The sequence below is a fragment of the Bolinopsis microptera genome, chromosome 2, assembly GCF_026151205.1.
Source record: "Bolinopsis microptera isolate Bmic1 chromosome 2, MBARI_Bmic_1.0, whole genome shotgun sequence".
Classification (NCBI taxonomy): domain Eukaryota; kingdom Metazoa; phylum Ctenophora; class Tentaculata; order Lobata; family Bolinopsidae; genus Bolinopsis; species Bolinopsis microptera.
This window is the reverse complement of record NC_087073.1, coordinates 5,446,110-5,468,620: the sequence shown is the minus strand read 5'-3', so window position 1 is coordinate 5,468,620 and position 22,511 is coordinate 5,446,110. Positions and strand designations below refer to the sequence as shown.

Genomic DNA, 22,511 nt, shown 5'->3' with positions numbered 1-22,511 from the left:
CGTTTCACTTAGACACAATTCACTAAGAGATACAATAGCTGAACTCCTAACCACTGTTTGCAAAGACGTTGAAACAGAACTCCAGCTTCTCTCCGTTTCTCACACACTTGAACTATCTAATGGAACAAATAGACAGGATGGTGCAAGACTGGACATCAGTGCGAGATCGTTTTGGTCGCCGCTGGACAGGGCATTCACAGATGTAAGGGTACTTCACCCTCAAGCCCAGTCCAACAGTGACAAGAGCATCTCACAGATGTACCAATCTCACGAGAAAAGCAAAAAACGTGAGTACAATGACAGAGTCCTCAATGTTGAAAAGGCTACCTTCACGCCACTGGTGTTCAGTACTACAGGAGGAATGGCAACTGAGGCTTCACAGTTCCTTAAACATCTCGCTGAAAAGATCAGCCTAAAGAAAGGCCAACGGTATTGTGATGTGATGTCATTTGTCAGACGCAGACTGCGTTTTGATCTACTCAGAACCTGTATAATCTCTATCAGGGGGTACAGAGGTACCAGAACCCTTCCACCCACGGCAATAAGTGATTTGGACCTTAATCTGATCAACACTCTTAAACCCTAAAAGGTCATGGAGTGCTCTAGTTGGATGGGGGTCTAAACTGCTTTTTGTTGTGATGTGATTTAGTGGATTTTATATATATTATTACCGTACAAAGGGTTTTATTTTTACCTCAGTTTTTAAATTTGTACCATTTTTACAGAATTTTTATATAGGGTCATTGCTATATTATGTGTATATTGTTTGAATATTTTCTTATTTATATAATCTATATGTAGAATACAATGTATTGTTCTAAGTCAACTAAAGTACAGATCTCTCCATATCATGGCAGTTCAAACACATAATATTTTCATATTCCCAAATACACGCTGAAAGGTCCTTGGTTCTAAGGCGTGAAACTCTACGGCGTGAAGACTTGTCAAAACAGGACTCTCTTGCTGTAGGAGTTGGGAGATGTGTAGGAATTGGGATCGAATGACAAAATTCTGCAAGTGTGCCTGCCATTAAATGCTGCTTGATCATATCGTAATAAATTAGCCAAACATGCTCCTTTGGCAGAGTGCAATCCTAATAAAGACCCTATCAGATGAGATGCAGATGGTCATATCGCTACTAGCAGATAGAAACCGATTGGGCCCCATTGATATCATAATGTTTTATGTGTGACCTCTAACGTATAAATTATGTGACCGTTACTGTGCATACTGTGCATACTGCATACTGCACAGTAACGGTGTTGCAGTGCAAGTGCAAAGATTTTTGGAATGAGTATGACGCGTTGAGTCAGTGTTACATTTCATTGGCTGTATCAGGACTCTGGTTGGGTATTTCTTGATGCCCAGTTTTTAAAACTAACTTTCCAAGCCCACTCCCTGTGTGTATATTCATTTCATTAAGAATATAGAATTTATTTATTTCATTTATTAATCTCTGGTTGATAACTTCATCATTAACAGGATGGGTGAGTTGTGGCAACACCCATATGTAAATATCTTCAAGTACTATGGAGTTGGCCAGTGGAAGAAGTCCAGTAAAGAGGGCGATGTGGCTTCCTTAATGGACCGTGTTGTGAAAGTAAGTCACAGATTGTATGTAATATCTTGATAATTGCATGATTTGTGTTTGAAACTTCTTGCACTGTTTTGCTGTTTGATATAGTCTTTATAATGTAGCAAACAATAAAGTTTGTTTGATGTTCTAAATATTTTTAAATGGATGGTTAGTCAATTTTTAGCTCTGTCAAGTTCCCAACATAGAAAGATAGAATAAGACCCACCTTTTTCCTGTTTTAGTTACATCTTTTTAAATAACCCAGGAAATGTTTTTCAGTGTCCTATTTACAAGATAAGTGGCACTGTACCTGCTAATAACTACATTGTCATACCAAAGCACAGTTCTCAGTCAGCCGGGTTAACCTGGATCTCATTTATGTGTACTCTTCAAGCCTATCCCGGGACAGTTCTTCACCATTCATCTCGAGGTAATGAAAAGCTTTTAAACTCAAAAGCTCAAAAGATTGAAATCTCAGAATGTTTTTAATTACTAGAATTAAAGTTGTGGTGCTGCAAACTTTGTCAAGTATTTTACAAATTTTAATCTCTCCAGTTATTACAGTCATCTCCTCCATGTAAGATACGTTGTGTTTTCAGGTTGTCTCATCATGTGGTGTTTTGATTCGAATAAGCATCTCCAATATTTACAAGCAGTTCAAAGCTTCAGCAACTTGGCTACAGTTCCCGTTCATTGTGAGTGAGACATCGCAGCAGTGGTCAGTTCTGATGTTCAACTTTCCTCATCTGCTGAGGAAATATGTGAACAGGGAGTATTCTCACATCAAATCGATAAAACTTTGTGCAAACATGTTTGTGAAGAATGTTTTCTCGACTAGCAAAGCATACAATCCTCATGTGATAGACAAAAAGGTTAAGCTCATAGATGAAATCACAAAGCCAGGCGATGAACCATTCCCCCGTGAGATGAGATATCCTGTTCCAAATGGACATACATGGAGAGAGTTTTACGAGTTTATAGTATTTCCTCCCAGTTCAGAAAATCTTTCAGTGTCAGTCCCAAATCCCAGGTCAACTACTCCTGTCAATCCATCTTTTGTGTCCAGCAAGAATGGGGAGCGAGTTTTTAAGGAGCTACCTGTTGTCAAAAACAAAGCAAGTAATGCCAGCATATCAATGAGATCAAAGCCAAAAAAGGCAAGTGAAAAGATTGATGAAGATTTTCAGAATATGTCCCTTATAGAGAATGTGACAATTTCACCGAGCAAACGAAATAAGAAAAATAAAAAGGACAAGATACCCCCAATTTGTGCTTTGAAAAAAGTGTTAGGCTTTGGTCCATGTAAAAATTTCGAGTTTTCAAATAACACAGAGAATATTTACTACGCCTCTGGTTCGATTGTGGTGATGCAATCTATCGAATCAGGATCTCAGAAACTGTTTACAGGCCACTCTGACAGCATCCTGACTTTCACTGTTGACCAAGCTGATGAGTACATGACTTCATCTCAGAAAGATTCCCCACTGATTCGTATTTGGAGAGTATCATCTCAAGAGTGTATTGCTCTTGTAAAATCATCTGAGGAGCCTTGTAGCATACTTCACTTCTCACTGGCAGACAAGGCCTTGTTGGGTGTAACCTGCTCCAGACCAAGATCTAAACTTATCTTATGGGACACCTCATTCCTGAAACTGAAGGGAGATATAAGTATCATTTGTGAAGGATCATGCAGTGACAATCTCATCAAGGGTCAACTGTCACCAGTATCCTCAAGTAAGATGGCAACCTGCTCTTCCAGGAGTTTGCAGATCTGGAGACTACGAGCTGGAAAGTTGAAGTCGTGCTCCATTTCTCAGTTCTTCGGGTTAGAGTACGTGTTACGTGACTTGAGATGGGGCTCTGTTGGAGGTGATACAGAGGGTTTCATTTACCTGGCCACAGCTGCAGGTATTATCATTGAGGTGGATTCTTCTAAAGCCTCTACGGTGAGATGTGTCGACCTGTGTGCTGCTGAGGGCCCTGGTGTCAAGTGTATCAACTCTATTGGAGTACACAGTGCGTTTGGTGTCACAGGTACGGATGACGGTAATTTGAAAGTGTGGGATTCTCAATTTGGAGAGGTTATTCTGAATGTGGAGCATGAGTCTGCTGTTAAAAGCTGTCTCATCTCGGCCAATGGTTTAAAGCTACTGGCTGTTACTGAGACTGATAGTGTTGGAGTGTTGGATGCTACGACAAAGTCATACTCAACTGTTCTCAGAAGTCACTCAAAAAAGTAAGATCGTTATTTTATACAATATTTATACAATTTTATACAATCATCATAACTAATTTGACAATAAATTAATATTGTAATTAAATAATTACAACAATATACCGTATATAAACCTTAAATCATATTCTAGAGAACATAAAGTATCAGTTCATTATTAATGAAATAGTTTCGTCGACAAGTCTCACACATTAATTTCAGAGTTACTGCGGTTGCAGTGGATCCATGTCAGAGACAACTTGCCTCCATCTCTCATGATAGCAGTCTCCGGGTATGGAACCTTGACTCGCTCTCTCAGATTTACGAAGTCTTCTCCGCCGGGGAATTCCCCACCACTGTGGCTTATCATCCTTATAAAGGTTAGTTTTATCTTTGCATATTTTGTTTGTTCTGTAAAATCGTCTTTCGTTGATATCGACCAACTGCAATTTTATCAAGAGTTCTGAATTTGCGGATAGGCCACCCGCCGCCAGCATTTAAATTATCTTAAGGTTATGGCTGTTAACTATTTTCAAAGATTCTTTCCTTAATTGGCGGTAAGTTGGCTTTAGTAGGGAGGTGGTTTTATCGGATCCGGTTTTATCTCTTCAGATTTCCGTTTGAATCGGAATCTCATATTTAATTTAATGCTCATCTGGACAGTCAATCCAGGACTGATGCTCCTCTTTCTGCTACGTCTATTTCCAAACCTGAAGTTTGTTCTCTTGACCTGACTTAACTTCTTCTTGATTATCTTAGAAGTGAAAGCATACAGTACAGGATCTGTCAGGCAGTTCAAGTAGAGAGCCATGTGATAAACCTTCCGGAGCTGGTAAATGCCGAGTATGTCGTAGAGGATGAAGCAGGGAAGCCAGGAAAGGGTGAAAGTGATGCAGATGAGACACGCACGGAGGGATACCATCCTTACTCGGGCACTCCGAACTTTGTATAATTTGTAGAGGATTACTGAGTAGGTCAGCATGTTGATCAGGAGAGGTATAAGTGCGAATAGGAGGGTGGATGCCAGCGAGATCTGCTGCTTTATATCTTTCTTGTCACGAAAGTTGAACATGCACTGGTGGCCTGCTTGGTCGTAGTTGATCACGTTCCCAAACTTGATGTCGGGTGTGTAAGCAAATGTTTCTACTACCAGGAATGTCAAGAAGAGAATCGCTGCAATCCAGCAAGAGGTGATGAGGTACTTCTGGTGCAGGAAGTGTCTCTGCTTCGTGTACCTGGAAACATTGAAAATTTACTGAAAACTGAACTCTCAATGTAATACAAACATATCTCAAGTCCTTTTTTCATCTATCACAAGTATTTTCAAAGCATTGCTTTTCCTTAAATTTTGTATCAATTACAACATTATATTAGAGCTTAGTTGGGCTTACCTTAGTGGTATAAGAACTGCAATAAATCTGTCGTAGGTGATTGGGAGCATTGCAAGAAGGTTAGAGTGTACAAACAGGTAGAATAATGTCGGTTGTAGAATGCACAGACCCTTTGTCGTTTTATAGCCGGATTCTCTCATCCACCCTGAAGCATTATTTAACTCATTTGGAGGGGGTGAGTGTGATTGTGTTATATTAATATGACAAATTGCTGTAAGAAATTCAAGGCAAAAATTATTTTCGAATGCCCAGTCGTATAATTTTAAATGTAGAATTTCAATTCGGATATACTAACTTTATAGAACAACATACCTGGGCCCTCGATGCATGTTCCGAACAAAGCCCACAAGAAGTCGCTAATACTCAAGTTTAGATAAGTCACGTGGTGGGAATTCTTTCGTTTGTTCTCTATCAGAAAGACTATGATCATGATTCCGTTGATGATGACTCCAACTCCACAGAAAGATGAGAGAAATACTCCATATGTCAGGTCTGCAGTCGTATCATCATCCTCCACTGCTTTGAATCCTATTATCCGCGTAATCATGCCCTTAAACAACGACATTTTTAAACAACGACATTTTAAAACAAAACCATCCTACTCTTATATAAGAAAATAGCACAGACGGATAAAAGCTTGAGTCATATTATTTAGAAAAACGATCAGTAAACTCTAATACACGATCAGTAAACTCTAAATACACGATCAGTAAACTCTAATAGGCCTTCTATCTTTTAAAAGTTTGTAATGCTAAGAAAAATAGTGTTAGAAAATGTTTTTTAAAGTTTGTAAAGTTTGCTACAAGTGACCTGAATCAGGCATGTAAGTGGTAGTGTTGATCGATTACTCGTTGGTCGGGCTCAGCCATCATGGTTGTGACGATTTAGTGATCGTCAGAGCTTGAAACGAAATGGCAGATGATCTAATTGCCAGGTGCTTTTTAACTACCTTCAGCGACAGTGGAATGATTATATTAATCAAAATTACGTTTTAGTCAACCTTTCTAGAATACAGCTGCTAATATTCGAGCAAATGGCTTGCAAGCTGTCTGGTACAGACTTAATTGCAAATTGGCCTGAAGTAGGTAGGTTGCCACTTGCCAAGATAAATAAAAAATCAATTTTCTTGCGGACGTGCAAATTTAATCCCTTATCAAGTCACCGGTGTTCAGGGGTTGGCAACTCCCAACATTTATCATCAGTCAAGAAACAACTTCTAGTTCTAAACAGTTACAACCGCTGTACACTTTATAGCAGTAATAACTATAACTATCTAAGTACTAGTACTAAGTAGTGGTGGTGCCCACAACAGGTGAAAATTAAGACAAAATTACGTATTTTCCTTGAGAAAATTACCAAATTGGAATTCATTTATCTACCCCAATACTAAACAAAAAACGGTTTCCATGAAGTACAAATTAGATGCCAACTATTGAAATTCAGGGAGCCGCCCATAAAATACATTCCTGGTGCATCCAGTAAAAACAGGTGTTAATAATGAACTCAATTCTTTAGCTCTGCACAAAGGCCAAGAAAAGTTTGGCGCTTCGCTGGGTCTTAAATTATCTAATTTAGGAAGAGGGTTACCAGGTGGTACGAAACTATTTATGACACTGTTGTTAAACTGTAGAGACAAGTTTAGGATATTTTAGATTAGCAGCAGTAATAAAACTCCCAAACTTATAACTTTCGGAGAATAAAAACAGTCTTAAAAACAAAGACGAAACTAGTTCGACAAATCTAGCCCTGCATTTTAAACTTTCAAACAAATCCGTGAAAACTATCAGGTGAGAGATCAGTGATCACCAAAACGAACAACTGCCCAACTGAACTTAAATGTGCGTGATTTCTCTACCCTGGCCTATAATAAGGCCTACCCCGGCCCCGGCCCGGAGACAAATTAAGGTTACTCATGGTTTAAATTAACAAGTTCAAAATTGTTTCGCCGTCATATTGAAACCCAATAGTACAGTAGCCCTGTCCTGAACTAGTTAATTCGGAGAAGCGTTGTGAACAAAGTAGCAAAGTCCACCAAATGCCAAACTAATCCAATTCCCATGCAATATTCCTTCTATCTTTCTATGGTCGTTGTCTATTATTTACCGATGTGGTTATGACTCCTGAGCATCTGGCTATTTTAGGCTAATCTTGATTTATATGTTGGTTACGGAGTCGTGATATAACAAATACATAAACCTACGATTGGTATATTTTGCCATTCGTTCGCGTTATGGTGATTAATAATTCTATCACAACATGAAACATCACAAAATATGAAAATAAGAGATCCAACAATCACTTCCAGTCTGACAGAGTAAGATTGTGTATAAACCACAAGGTATTATAACTTGGTCTTTATAGTAAACTGATTAAGTCGCGATATAGTGTTATTTGATGCTCAATATACATATTGATAATATAAAGGGAACCTTTCCATTGTCAAATATCGGTTGTACGTGACTCAAAAAAGAGGTCTACCTATCCTCTGCCAGCTTTGTAAGGATAAACAATTAATCAACAAAACGACTATTGTTCTTTAGAGATAGAAGCAGTGTAGAGTATGGTAACGAGTTGAAGTGGTCACTATCTAACATTGTCTTGCTAGTAACAACAATAACTATTTCGCTACCCCGTACGAACGAAATTTCGTTGGTTAATTACACTTTTCTCAGAAATTACACTTTTCTCAGAAATTACACTTTTCAATACGTTGTTGCTCGCTTATCATTTACTTATCACTACGTTGATAAGACCTGCTTGTTTTTACCGGTGGCGTGATTTTATGATGCTACCCCGTACGAAAAAATTTCGCGGGTTAAAATTATAAGTTGGCTATAAACATGGCCGGAAGGGAAGGCGACATCGAACGTGAAGCAAAGACAAAAGGGCATGATGAAGCCGATTTCTTATTTGTAAATATGATATTTAACGGGTTTAATTACAATCGTATTTTATTTCCTCTCTTACACTAATTGTTTACTGCTTGCTCAGTTAACAGTTTCTTCTCCTTCAGGAAGTATAGTAGCAGGTTACTCTAAAGGAACAGTACGAGTGATAGAGGGAGGCAACGTAACGGAGGAGCTGTTAGACCTGACCTCCTGTATCACCTCCACCACCTTCCTGCCTAACGGAGAGTACTTGTACGTGAGTGATGCTCTGGGTACCCTCATCATGTACCAAGCAACCAAGACACAGCTGGTACAGCTGAAGAGTATCAAGCACATTGTTGCGAAGGGAGGACACAGGTGCCCATCTGCTGTTCAAGCTAGTCGGGACAGTAGGATGATAGGATTTGCAGGACCCACGGAGCATTGCGTGACGGTGTTGGAGGCCTCTACTCTGACTTGTTTGATAAAACTTGATGTCAGTTCTGCTGTCTCCTCGTGTCTGGACAGTGTGCAGTCTGTGGTGTTCGGTACGGTCCTTTCACGTGATCTGTTCGTCAGCACCATGTCCGGCAAGGTCCTCAGAGTGGACACTAAAAGTGGGGTCATAGTGTCTGATCACCAGCCCTATCCCTCGTCCACTCCCCACCTGCTTGTCTCTGAGAACTACATTGTTACTGCTAACCAGAGCAAGTTTAATGTTTGTGACTACTCTAGCATGGCTGGTTTACAGAAATATGTGGCGTATCATGCCATCAATCACATGACCTTCACACCAAGTTTAACTGAGCTTGTTATTTGCGGTGACGGCATCTCAATCTGGGGCTTCAGTGGACGGAAACCAGGACTCAACTTCAACAAGGACGACTACACGACCATTGCAAAACGAGTATCGTTTGATCAAGAGAGCGGTGTTGAAGAGAGTGATGTGGTGGAGAGTGGGATAATGTCCACTCTTATTGAGGAGGATAAGCCTCAGTCTCCAGTGCTAATGGCTCCTACTCCTGACTTATTGGAACCAGTACAGAGTGATATCAGGTAGGATGATCAGTGTCAAGATTAAGACAAATTGCCGTTCAATTTTTGATCGTTTTTTAAATCGAACTTAGAAGTAACGTAAATATCAAAACAAAGAAAAATGTTTTGAAACTTGTGAAAGGTCGATGTGTTCTGTGAAAAATAACTTTGAATTAGCAAGAGTATGTGAGGCTTCATGATAAGGAAAAACTGTATGGCAAATGACGGCAAACTTTTAGATGTATTAGAATAAAATCAGAAAGACGTTTTTACATAACATAATATTATTTACTTCGGCCATATTTTGAATCGTCACAAGTGTACGTTAAAAATGAGCGAATGTCACCGAATGAAGACGCCTTGTACAGTGTGATTTCTGGAATTCAGCAGCTATACTTAACATTAATAAATTCACGGTTCTGCCAGGTTGGAGGATACATTAGACAACTCAGGAGAGAAAACCTTGGACATGTCCTCGATACTTCTGGACCCTTCTCCTTCTCCAGCTCCCCACCCTCTTGCTCAGACAGTCACTGTTACTGACCACCATGATAAAGGTGAATAGTTATCAATATAATAGCTAGTTAGCGCTAAATGGCGATAGCTATCGATAGGAACGCTATTTAGCGCTAGTTAGCGCAAACCATCGCGTTTAGACTATCGTTAAAGAACCGGTTTGTTTCTAATGTTGTTACTAATTTAATCATTATTCTACCGGTTCTAGTAATGTTGCAGCTCTAATTGTAAGCTGTTGACAATGTTAGACTGCAATAACTGCATAATATCTTTATATCATCACAGCATGGCACTATGTACTATTATGGTTATATAATATTATGATAAGTATATTAACTAGAATTTTGGCAAAAACTCCGAGACTAATTCTACCGTCACAGGGTCGGACTCAGAGTTGGAGAATGTATCAGCTCTCTCTGATGACAACTCGGAGGAGCTCCCCAAAACTCTGGCTCCAATAAACGGCCAGCACCCGTTTGAAATATCCCCGGACTCAGCGTCCCCCAGATCCCCTGAAGCATCTCCCGAACCACCTCTAGCTCTCAGACACATCACGCTTGATAGCCCGTTAGTATGGCGTTCTGGGATTTAGTGAGCATTAATTGCATAGGTATTGCAGAATAAGATGGTCAAAATCAGATGAAATTTATTAACCGTGGAAAGTTTAGTGAGAGCCGACAGGGTAGTTGAATAATACTAGTCATATGGTTCAGAAGCAATCTGCATCAAGTTATAAGGTTTCAAGGTTATGTTAGTTAATCAACCGAGCTGGAATATCACATAATATAACTCAATTTCCTTAAAACCATTAAAACCACATTTTAATTTGACGTTTCTAAATCAAACCTGTTCCTCAGAAAGTCGACGTTGTCTGAGAAGCGGTACATGGCGGGTACCGACTCTTGCGGACTGGAACTGGTAACCATGTTGGGAAATGACAGGGAGGGTAGGGCTAATGTTGTGTGGAGAGGCACTGTGCTGTTTTACACTCTGGGAAATGTTATCATCGCCGAGGACCTTAAGTAAGGATTGCGACCATATTTTCGACGGTTTTTTTTTCTGTGAGAACAAAAAATGCCTCTTCTTTTATTACGGTTATCAAGGTTAACTATTCACAATACAATGTAGCTTAAACATCTTATTAGAATACCATATTGTATTGATATCACTACGGATAACTCCAGAAGACAAAAAGAGGTTGACATGTTATTTACCCAGGACGTCAAAACAAGAACATTTGATCGAGCACACAGAAACAATAACCTCTCTAGCGAGTACATGTGATCGTATAGCGTCCTGTTCAGGTGCTCACAAGCTACAACCATCTCAGATATGTATCTGGAACGCTGATACATTCCAGTTACTTCACACCTGCACTTACCACGAGCATCAGGTTTGTCATAAATTGAACTAAAGATGTGTTATTCTAGAATTATCCTCATAAAATTTTGTACAATCAGATGCAGATGGGCAAGATGACTGGGGCTAGTTGAGTTGGCGAAGAGCATGATTGAAGCAGTGCATTCAATATTGTAACTTTCAACATTAGATTTCGATATATTGTGGGTATAAACATATATAAAGTAAATAAGCTAAGATGACTGCAGTTATACATTATCTAACTATAACAATAATACATCTAATCGTGAATAAAGTGTCTCGATATCAAACTATTGTCAAGGGATTACGATCCAAGATTCACCTTCTTTTGTTCTTTATCAATTATTATCGATAGTATTACAAGTTGCTGCATTATCAACTTGCCATCCTGATAATGCGTTTTCTTTTTGATCATGATGTTACGTCATGAAGAACGTTTGACCCTAACCATAGTTATTAGTTATGGGCATGTCGATATTATCTCATTGTACACAGCAGTACCAAGTACACAAATCTGATAGGACGAATAAAGGTCGATGGTGCGATAAAGTGCGGTAATAGTGCGACTTCGCACCCACTGTCAACTGTTGGAATGTATTTTGTTCTTCTTTAACAGATCATGACTTTTATTTTAACTTTTCTTGATAAGTATGTGGCTAATAATTATACCTTCATTCGCTCAGACCCCGCTCAAACCATGAGCTACAAGCATTTATGGGACGAAAAATAAAGTGAATAATGTAAGATTATCTTAATGAAGAGTATTTACTATCTAATATATAACGGAGAATAAAGATCAATACTTAAACCTTCAACAACTTCACCAAGTGTACTAGTACATCAGTATTTTTGAGTAAGGATATTGTTTTAATAAAATACTGACAACTTTAGAGGCATCCAGTAGTAGTATATTATTATTATAATATTTTCCGGGAATTAGTCGTGAACACTGGTAACCGATAATTTCCCGCAAGGGTTGCCAGAGTATTATGAGGACAGACTGCGAGTCACCTCAGACTGGCTGCCGGGAAGTTTCAAAACAAATAACAGTCGCGCACTATATGTTACTCACTTTATTGTATCAGCGCTGAGCGCACGTATCACATTACACATTGTTTCATCCAGAACCGGAAAAAATTATAACAAATAATACCTTGGCTTAGTTATCGTGCAGGGCTATCGTGCGTAGCACTCAACAGCCAAGGTATTATTATGTTATTATATATATTGTATTTTAAGATATTCAATATACTTTTTATTATGAGATATAATTCAATGGAAATACGTTCCCAGACGCTAATCGTATTTCATACAATTTCGATAGATTAAATCTTTACGGTGGCATTTAACGTTAGTACATTATGTACAATGTACATTATGATTGTTCAGATAAGTAGCTGCGACCATCTATAATGACGATCTCGCAGCGTACCACCCAGTTTTTGAGTCTCAGTCTGTTTTTAACATGTACAATTTCTTGACTGTTTGATAATTAGTCTAATATTTTAAAGGAACTGTTTTTCAAATCCCCGATTCTTAAAAGTTTAACCAATTAAACTTTGGAGTATTTGTGAGGATGACACAAGACGTCTAGAGTTAGAGAGGAATTTGCTACAAGTATAATAATTGCACCCCGCTAAGAAAAGCTTTAACTTAACCGTATCATGTAGTTGTCGGTAGTTAGTGATTAAATGTTTTTTAAACTGTCTCATAGCAAGATCCAGCGGTGCTTGTATTTTAATCAGTGAAATTGCGCAAATAAATCGGTGTAGTTTTCATGGTAATCAGTGAAGTTGCGCACATAAATCTGTAAAACTACCTGCTGCAAAATGGGTGGTAACTTCCGCTGTTCTCGGCGTTCATACTGACGTCAGAGGTCACGTGTCAGCTCAGAATTCTGACTTCCACTGTCTGACTTACTGACTATATTAAATCGTCTTAAAATAGAAAATTAAATAAAGTTTTAATAGTTTTAAGAGCACATCCATTAAATATTCTTCACTCTGTAATCTGTACTTTTGTTTACTGTCCAGTGTTCCTGCTATTTTAGAAAATATACCTTTATTCGCACGCGAGCTATCTAATTATCTATTTTTAAAATTTCTTTAAAGCTTTAATATCCTAAAATTATTTCGAACGATAACTTGTATATAACCGTTGTAACGTAGGACCATTATCAGCTAGTGGACCGTAATCTGTAGATAATGTCTTGTTTGACGAATGACGTGCACCACCTGATAGTTCAGCCTTCAGTTCGCTTCTGTTTGCCATTTCTACTTTGCGGTATTCAGGACGAGTAGGGTCACTGTTTTTCACATTTTCTGGATTAATTTCAAAAAGATTCACTCGCAATATTTGTTTAGAGAATTATACAGTGCAAAATGAACGACTACAAGTAAGAGTGATATACAAATGAAGCGCAAAGACTGGAAAACTTTAAGTTTTATCTGCGTTTCTATGATACCGGCCAATTAATAAATCATAGTAGACAAACCGTCCCTTATGGACACTAACTGTTATTTATTTCACCCTAATATTTAAAGCAGCATACGTATTTAAACCTTTCATATAGATTACACGACTCTAAGTAGCGTTCAACAGAGCCCCTCCGACTGTAGGGACGCAGTGCTGTTGTGATGACGTCACAACACTCCTTGGCCTTATAAGGTAGCCACGTGGTGTTGTGATGACGTCACAGCACTCCTTATAAGGTAGCCACGTGGTGTTGTGATGACGTCACAACACTACTTATAAGGTAGCCACGTGGTGTTATGATCGCCTCCGACTGTAGCGACGCAGTAGAGTTCACTAAGCGAATAGCTACCACTGCTCCATGTCAATTGTCAGCTGTACGCGGGACTCAGACTGAATCTGATTGGAAATCAGTGAGCAAAAGGTCAACCATGTCTGCACTTCAGTTAAATTTAGAATTTTGGAAAGATTACGAATTACGTCTTAAAGCTCAAGTTCTGTCTAACCATTATTAGGTAATTCTTCATTACTTTTGCGTTAAATTTATGTTTTATTTTTAATAATATCAAGATGTTCGGACCGTTGACACGTAGTATTAGCAGAACTTTTTTCCTACGTTCATTGGTTACTAATGCTGCTAATCTAGAAGGCTTATCTCATCTTTATTAGGTACTGATGATAAACGAAAATATTCTACCAATGTTATAAAGATCTTTTTGGAATTTCTGAAACTCATTCGTTGTTTGATTGCGGGAAATACCGATCTTAATCTAGAAGGCACGTCATTATTACAGCAGAACTGATAACCTTACTTTGCAACTGAATTGAATGTTTACCAACACGAGACTCACGTTTTATTCAGCCGGTTTCTTAAACCTTCCCCGTTTTATTTTTAACTATTCTCCAAGTTGGCAGGCGTGTCGCATGAATGCTCAACTGCATAGTTAATAAGTAAATGCTTAGTTACTGCACATCACTGCCCATGTGCTAATTCATGGTCCCTAAGTTTCTTGACGTTTATTTGTTTAACGCCCTCCTGCAGTTTTGAATACCAGAACCAGCGCCGAATCAGTGACAATTTCATATTAAAGAATCTTTAGAATCACGTCAATTCGGAATTAAGGAGAAGCCTTTCGGAGAAGTTGTCACGCAAATAAGTAAACAAGTATGAAGCTCCCATTACCAACGTGACACGTTATAATATGTTAATAGGAAACAATGTAACAGAGTCGATATATTTGAATGTTGCCATGGGGTGGCAAGTCCCCATACATCGTGGTCCGGTAGTTTCATTGCGTCTTAATATAATATTAGTACTGTCAGTTTAATGATTCTATTGGACGTGGTCGTTTTGTTTTGTCATTTAATTCTCAGTGAAACCTCTTCTATTGTTGGATTAATGTCCAGCTGGGTCGGATAAATGTGACGAATTCTGAAATCATACAAATATGTGGGGAATATTCCTGCTACTACCCCTAAATCTACTGTAGACTCAGTTTATCAGCAAACATTGGTGAAACCCCCAAACCTCCTATCACTTCAATCAACTCCATTGCATTTGTGTAAGGAATTGTTTATTTTGGAGAGTTTATTCCGTAATATTTTCATAATTTCTTTTTGTTCTTCATTTTCCCCCCATTTTCCCTCCATTCAATTTAATTCATTTGTTTTGTTTTCAAATAAATTCCATCTTTATCTTTGTTCTAGTGTCTAGTGTCTTGTGAATAGAGATGAGAATGGTTTGTCGTAATTCGTACCGCGAGAGTGGAATTTCGATCGACGATTCCAATGACAATGACATATAATAGTACATTATGACAAATGAATACAAAGCACAAAATTGAACAGTAAATTATATTCACGACAGACTCATGAATATTTCAACGTAGGCTGTAGCTTTATAGTTCGTTTATTGGTTGAATGCCTCCGTCTTCCAGTTCCATTAAGTTTGCTGTCAGCAAATAACCGAGAGGCAGTCAGTAAGCAACTATGATTGTCAGAGTCATTAATTCCTGGCACCTGCACCGAGGCCGGGAGGCATTTCCCCCGGTTAATTTTCGATTTTGAGATATTATATCTGCATCATCTGCCCCTTTTGGAGTGTCAGGCATAAATTATTAAATATCACGCAATATTTTGAAAATGGATCATGTTTCACGTGACGTAGTAGACACTAAAGAATTTTAAAAGCTGGTGGTCTTTCACTAGATTCAGGATCTAAAGATCTATGTATCATAACATCAGCATAGTATAGTATATAATATACATGCTATAGTTTTAAATAGAGATTTCTTTAAGAGCTATCTTTCAACTCACAAAGCCTTTAGGTACTTAAATAATGTTCGGGTAGTACCTCTATAGTTCATTTAGCGGTTGAATGCCTCTGTCTTTTAGTTCCATTAAGTTTGCTGTCAGCTTGTCAGCAAATAACCGAGAGGCAGTCAGTATGCAACTGTGATTGTCAGCGTTATGAATTCCTGGCACCGGGGCAGGTATTTTATCCCGGAAATTTTTTTAATTTTGACCAGGAAGTTTTTGCATAGTTAATATTAAGCGTTCCATAATACAAAATGTGCATCACCTCTTGATCCTGCTGAGCAGAACTGCCATGATAACGTAAACAAATGTACCTCACCTCCTCAGTCCTCACGAGATTCCACATCTATATCAATAATTAATCATTGTTCTAAGATGAGTCAATAATTTAACGATGACTCTTTCCCAAATCATCATTTTATTATTTCAAGCTCGCCAGCATACAGTTATAACCGGGATTTATATAATAAAAAAGGGACACAATCAACGGCCCCGGCAAAATTTGATTAAATCTCACTCTAAATCCCGCTCCATTATAATATTACATCGTTTACTGAAGGTAGTCAGACTACACAAATGGTGCTAAAAAGTTATTAATAGTTCATATTACATTCGGCGGTAGGAATTGTGGTACAGTAACACCGCGTGACGTACGATTGAATTTCCATACTTATTGTCAACAGTAAAACTCGGACACCCACCATTGCATTATAAGATGAAATAGTAGCCAACTGAGCCAAGAGTTCATTCGTAACTTATACTGTTCTCAGTGGGCCAACTGACAACAAGTCATAAGCAAAAGCCTTAATATAACCCCCAATCGATAGCCTAAACCGCGGTAGTAAGCGATTCCACTGTTCAGTTTTGTCGGACGGTATAATTTACTGTTTTGAAATTAGTAATCGTCGAACGGCTTGTTAAACACGCACCAGTTATTTTCAAAGAACTGAAAGTGGCGTACGGTGCTTGTGTATATAGTTCTCTAGGGTTTTATACACGTGCATTATTTCTAAACTTAGTGTTTTGCGTGAATTTGTCGCAGGTTCAAATTTGTCGCAGTCGACACTATTGCGCAATTCAGACTGTTTTTTTCTTTTGTAGGAGCTGGATTTGATGGCAGATATCAGAGGGTGGGATTATTTGCAGGAATACCGAATAGAACTGATCAATAACTGATTCTTTAATCCAAGATGATTATTCTTTATTTGGACCCACCTGATAAGATGCTGCGCATTAAACACGTGTTCCCTTGACGATCAATTTTACGTAGGAGTCACGAACGTTTCGTAAGATTTAAATGTTCAGTGACGTGAAGTATTTTTTTGTTAAAGTTAAAAGTAATTTTGACTCCCACGAAGAACTTGAGATGTAGTTTCGATTTTTTGAGGTGAGCCGCGCCCTTTTAAACTTTTAAAGGGTGTTATCATTATTTGTATGTTATTTCTTATTTGGTGCATAACTAGCCATTACTGCGAGGTTTCTAAACAGACTTAACAGACAAACCTTTCATCAAATCTTCTACTTCTAGTCTGCTGCATGATTTCTGTTAAACACAAAGCCTGTTACATAGCAGTTTGTATCGGCATTTCATTGCATATTCTTAAATCCTACAAATTCAACAAATTTATAAAATAACTAGCAACGTTTCAGAAAGTTTTTGTCGGTGTATATTGTTTGCATTTGAGTCGATGTTTTAGTCTTTTATAATATTTCAGGTTGAACAATATTTAAATGATGAACAACTTTTTTCCGGGATCCGGCCATTATTCCTTTTCTAAGATTATTCATAGTACAGTAAAACCCCAATTTACCGCGCCCCGATTTACCGCAAACCCTGATATACTGCAAACCCCGTATATATCTCCTTTCCCCCAAGTAGGGCTTAACATGTATAATGTTAACAAACAAAACCCCGATTTACCGCGAACCCGATTTACCGCGGATGTTTCCTTTCCCCCAAACTCCACGGTAAATCGGGGTTTTACTGTATTAGTATTTTTATTAATACTGATTTCTGGATAGAATAGAATCACGTTTAAAATAAATGATTTAATGAACCGTTTGGTTAAAATGGAAGAAGCACGCTAATACTCTGATAAACCAGGGTTTAATACTATGTTAAACCACTGTTTTTCATATTTTCAATCAATTTGCTCAATTTAATTACAATTGAGAATGTATTGTTTAACTTGAATAATGGTCCAGACTACGACTATCTTGTTCATTGTCTAGTTTGAAATCTCATTGGACTAGTCATTGTCTGTCATTAAATAACATAATTTGATGTTATAATTTGCTTATAGCGACTATATTTTTCTATTCGCATATAAAATTATATATTATATTTAAATTTTAACTTGCAAGTCCGGTAAAGGACATTCTACAATTTAAATATTTATGATCTTACTTTACACTACTTGGTCAGTCAAGAGTATGACCTACTAACTGTTTTAAGTTTTTAAGTTAAAAGATATATCAAATTTTGCGAATAAAGATAGTGCCCTAGTGCCCACCTTGGCTCAGTGACAGTGTTGACACCTTGAATAAATTGAATTGTAAAAGAGCTTGCAGTTCTGACATTCTAGAATTGCACCAACAATGATTTATTACTTCATGGAGGCCCTTTAAATCAATGTGTTGTGTGTAATTGAGTTGTGTGAACGATTTTTGTCTTCTTATAGTTACACCCCTTACCTTATTATTATTACGCTAAATTCAATTTCTATCGCTCCAACCTCCGAGTCTGGCTACTCCGTCGGATTTTCACTTTATTATCTTCTTCTTCTAATTGAACTGCGATTGAAAACCCAAAAAAGTCACTTGTATTTGAAATTGCTGGCACTTTTTCAATAACAATCCACAAATCCTTCCTTCCACTCGTCAGCATGACGAGTGTGCTTCTCACTCACTCACTGGCTCTGCTCTAGTAATTTGAACAGACGTGTAACGAGCAGGAATGTCACGCAGGAATGCCATTGCCACGTTTCTCTGGCACCAAGAAAATATATAAAAAGCTTTCCCCGGAAAATCTTGGATTGTTCACAAATTTTCATTGTCATAGTTTTTAGTCTATATCATAGTGAAAGTATAATAGACTACACACTTCGCAAAATCATTTGGATTCAACTTCGTTTTTATGACATCCCATACCTATAATACTTGGAACAACCTGGCAGAATCATTTAGATGTACCTTTAAACTCAGTGAAAGGCCGCTAATTAGTGTCAAATACCCGTCATATCCCCACAATTGTGTCTCATCCTCAAGAAAATGTTATTTAACTATAAGTAACTGTCACCATCCGGTCAATCGTAGTAACCAGTAGTTGGACATCCACCGAGCGTCTGAGTTATTATAATAATTGACTTATTTTGTTGTTATAAAATGCGTTTTCATTACTTAGTCAAGCTTACTAACTTTTATATTATAACATTCGAGTCAAACCACAGCCATGAAAAGTATTTTACATGCTAACAGGATATTACCTTAATTTTGTATGACTTCTTTTTAACAATGTGGAGGCATTGCATTCTGAAGAAACATTCATACCGTCTCAGATTTACTAATATTTGTTGAAATCAATTTTTTCTCTAAATTTTATTTTTACCTAGTCGCCAATGGTATGGTCCAGTGGTTGATTATCTTTGGAATGGCAAATTATGATCAATGGTATAAATGGGGATTAATTTACATGGATATCATATCGTGGTAGTTCCGTTGTTCCATTTTAATGTCTACTGCTGACTCCACCTTTGGAGTTACATCCTTTTACTGTGTCTGCCGACTTTGTTTAATTCATGCAATTAATATATCAATTAGCTATTTGATTAGCTATTGTGTAGTTTCAATGCCATTATCATACCACTAGTCCAACACAAAGAACTAAAGACCCATTCGCCATTTTATTGTTTTACATCGTTAATCACTGGTCTACTAGCCAACCCTTTGCCGTTTTAGTTCAATATTTTAGTTAACTGGGTGACGTCGTTCGTTCATTCGCTTGAAGGAATAAAGGAGTCCGCTCCAAACCAATAAACTTAATATCACTTGAGCTTAATCGTCTGTACCACAGGCACAAACTCATTCATTTCAATATTTGTATTACTAGTCTGCTCCAATAACTGTTTTCATTTCATTATCAAAATCGGTAACACATTTACACCATCTGCACAAGTTTTCTCTGGGGCTAATAAAACGGGCATATGTTTCGAGCTATGTCGGGCCGAGCATATTGATTCCAATAAGTAATAAGCAATATATTCGTCAGACAATTTCATTTCAATATGCAATATTACTTTTGCGAGAATTGTTTAGGTGAGAGTTTGCTGCCTTATAATTAATCGATTATGAAATGTTCCTTCAGTTCTTGCACGTGGCTTGCAGAGAGGAAAGTTTGTCAGGCCAGTACCCACCAGGCCATGGTCAGTTCTTGCTTCATCACTTTTCATTTCTTATGAACCAGTCTCAAATTAAGTCCGTTTGGTGCTATTCCTATCATTCTCCCGCGTAAATATTATGATTAGTTTCTGTGGTATTATATGATTTCTGTGGTATTTTATGATTAGTTTCTCTGGTATTCTTTCAATGATATTTTTTGTTGCGTCGATTTATCGATTATACCAAGCAACGAATGCTTGGCGCTCTTTCCTGCGATCCCTACATTCTGCTAATCTCTAAGCCACTTGCGGGGGGGGGGGGGGGGGGGGGGTGGGCGTGCCCCCCTTGCGTTATTATTTCTTTGTGGGTCTCTGACGTTAATCCCTGGCAAATGAACAATAAATAGGGTTCAATCGTAATTATAAGGATAAACATCTCGAATTCAAGCTTCCAATATACTCAGTGAACAATGAATAATATTATGGTTTAATCTTAATAAAGATTAACATTATAGGACATGTTTAGGTACTCTCATCATGGTCACACAATATTGAAACTAATTGTACCATCTTTTAACTCTAAGTTCGGTGAGCGTATCTTCTCTGTGGTGGCTCCAAAGATCTTCAATCGTCTGCCTGATACCATTTCATCTGTTTGAACTGCCCCTTCATAAACTTGAAAAACTTTTCCGATAATTTATTTTGGTCAATATTGGTGTTCGATTTTTACATATAAGTATCATTTTCTGTCATTAGACTTAGCGATATATTTTCAAGCATACGTTACCAGTCCTTATCTTATTCAAGTACTTTTCTGGGATGTTTAGATTAAACACTGCTGAGTATAACTTTTATCTTAAAAGTGGTGTTATTAAACTTCAGTTTATTATCATATCGGATCTCAATAATTGTATATCACATAGTCCAGAAAATAATCATTACACAAATCTGAGACTATCTTTAATACAAAATACATAATAAATACAAAAACTTTCCGATATGTACACTGATACGAGTTAAAAATTGTATAAACAAGAGACAGGGCTTGCGGAGCAAGGGAAGAGATATAAGAGGACCAGGCAATAAGTGTTGATTACAGTGAAAAATAAACTAAAAGAAAATCTGCAGTGTTTTATACACTCAATTATATGTCCAAGACCATCCTAAGAATTCTGGCTGATCCAAGCAGAACTGTCTTCTGAAGATTAGAGATGCTCAGATTGCAGTGGACTGCGTCGAGGTGCTTTAAACGAAAGTTTGTGGTGATAGTTCCTAAAGCGCCTACTACCACAGGGACGATTGTGACCTTTCGTAAATTCCAGTTCGTCTTAATTTCTCTTTTTAGGTCTTGATAAGCCAGTATCTTATCTTGTTCTCTATCTAATATCCGGGTATCTCCTGGGACTGCAACATCAATAATAGTTGCTGCGTTGGTTACCTTGTCTACCAGGAGAAGATCCAGTCTACAGTGTTCGATAACGTGGTCTGACTGGATATGGAAGTCCAACAATATCTTGACTTTTCCGTTCTCCAGCACCCTCTCTGTCCGGTGTTCGTACCACCTTTTACTGCGTGGGAAGCCGTATTCCTTGCATAGACTCCAGTGCAATGCGGCAGCTACTTTATATTCTGTCTGTGAAAGTTGTGGGCACCTATTCACTATGTGATCTATTGTCTCATAATGATTTCTGCAGAGTGGGAGAAGAGGGGAGAAGAGCCAGGTGTTTTGTCAATCCTGTGCTTCACATAATTAGTCCTAAGTGCTTGGTCTTGGGCTGCTATCAATAATCCTTCTGTCTCCTTCTTCAAGTCTTGTTGAGTGAGCCAGTTCCAAGAGGTTATCGGATCTGCTATACCCATCATATGCCTTTGGAACTGTCCGTGCGTCACTTTAGCTGTCCTTTCTCCTTGCGGATTTCCTCGCGTTGTGTTATTATTGTTATTATTAGTTACCGATACTTCGGAAATATATAATACAATAAATGTATTATGTATTATATCTATACTATATTTTAAACTTGACGAAATCCCCCCGGCAACGGGGACATAGAAAAAAAGACTGAAAATCGACCAAAAACTGACCCTCTGACCAATTTGAATTTCAGCTCGCAAATGGAGTTGAAACCTCGCGATTTTTAGCAAGGTTGTAAAAAAAGGATAGAAATAGGAGATAGCATTCTTAAAATGTTGATTAAGGCTTTAGATTAGAAGAAATGATTTTTTAATTTCCTCGAACAAAGCTTTCGACTAGCGGGTTTCTAGTTATATATATTATGTACAGAAATAGTATATTAATAATCTGTTTTCGCTCTATTGAATGGGTCGATCATATATAACTGATGTTTTGGGACAAAGTGACAGTCTCCAGTG

General features: G+C 37.9%; 1 protein-coding gene across 1 annotated transcript in view; it reads left to right on the top strand.

Annotated features, from left to right (window-relative positions):
- Positions 1-1,480: 1,480 nt before the first annotated feature.
- The window catches only part of LOC134811658 (WD repeat-containing protein 90-like), a 45,979-nt gene continuing 24,948 nt past the window's right edge, over positions 1,481-22,511 (top strand). The window contains exons 1-9 of the mRNA XM_063818680.1: positions 1,481-1,600; positions 1,856-2,006; positions 2,176-3,812; positions 4,011-4,168; positions 8,193-9,102; positions 9,508-9,638; positions 9,978-10,164; positions 10,455-10,619; positions 10,816-10,990. Of these exons, the coding sequence (XP_063674750.1) occupies positions 2,305-3,812; positions 4,011-4,168; positions 8,193-9,102; positions 9,508-9,638; positions 9,978-10,164; positions 10,455-10,619; positions 10,816-10,990 (3,234 nt within the window). The 5' untranslated portion in view covers positions 1,481-1,600; positions 1,856-2,006; positions 2,176-2,304. The remainder of the gene's footprint in view (positions 1,601-1,855; positions 2,007-2,175; positions 3,813-4,010; positions 4,169-8,192; positions 9,103-9,507; positions 9,639-9,977; positions 10,165-10,454; positions 10,620-10,815; positions 10,991-22,511) is intronic.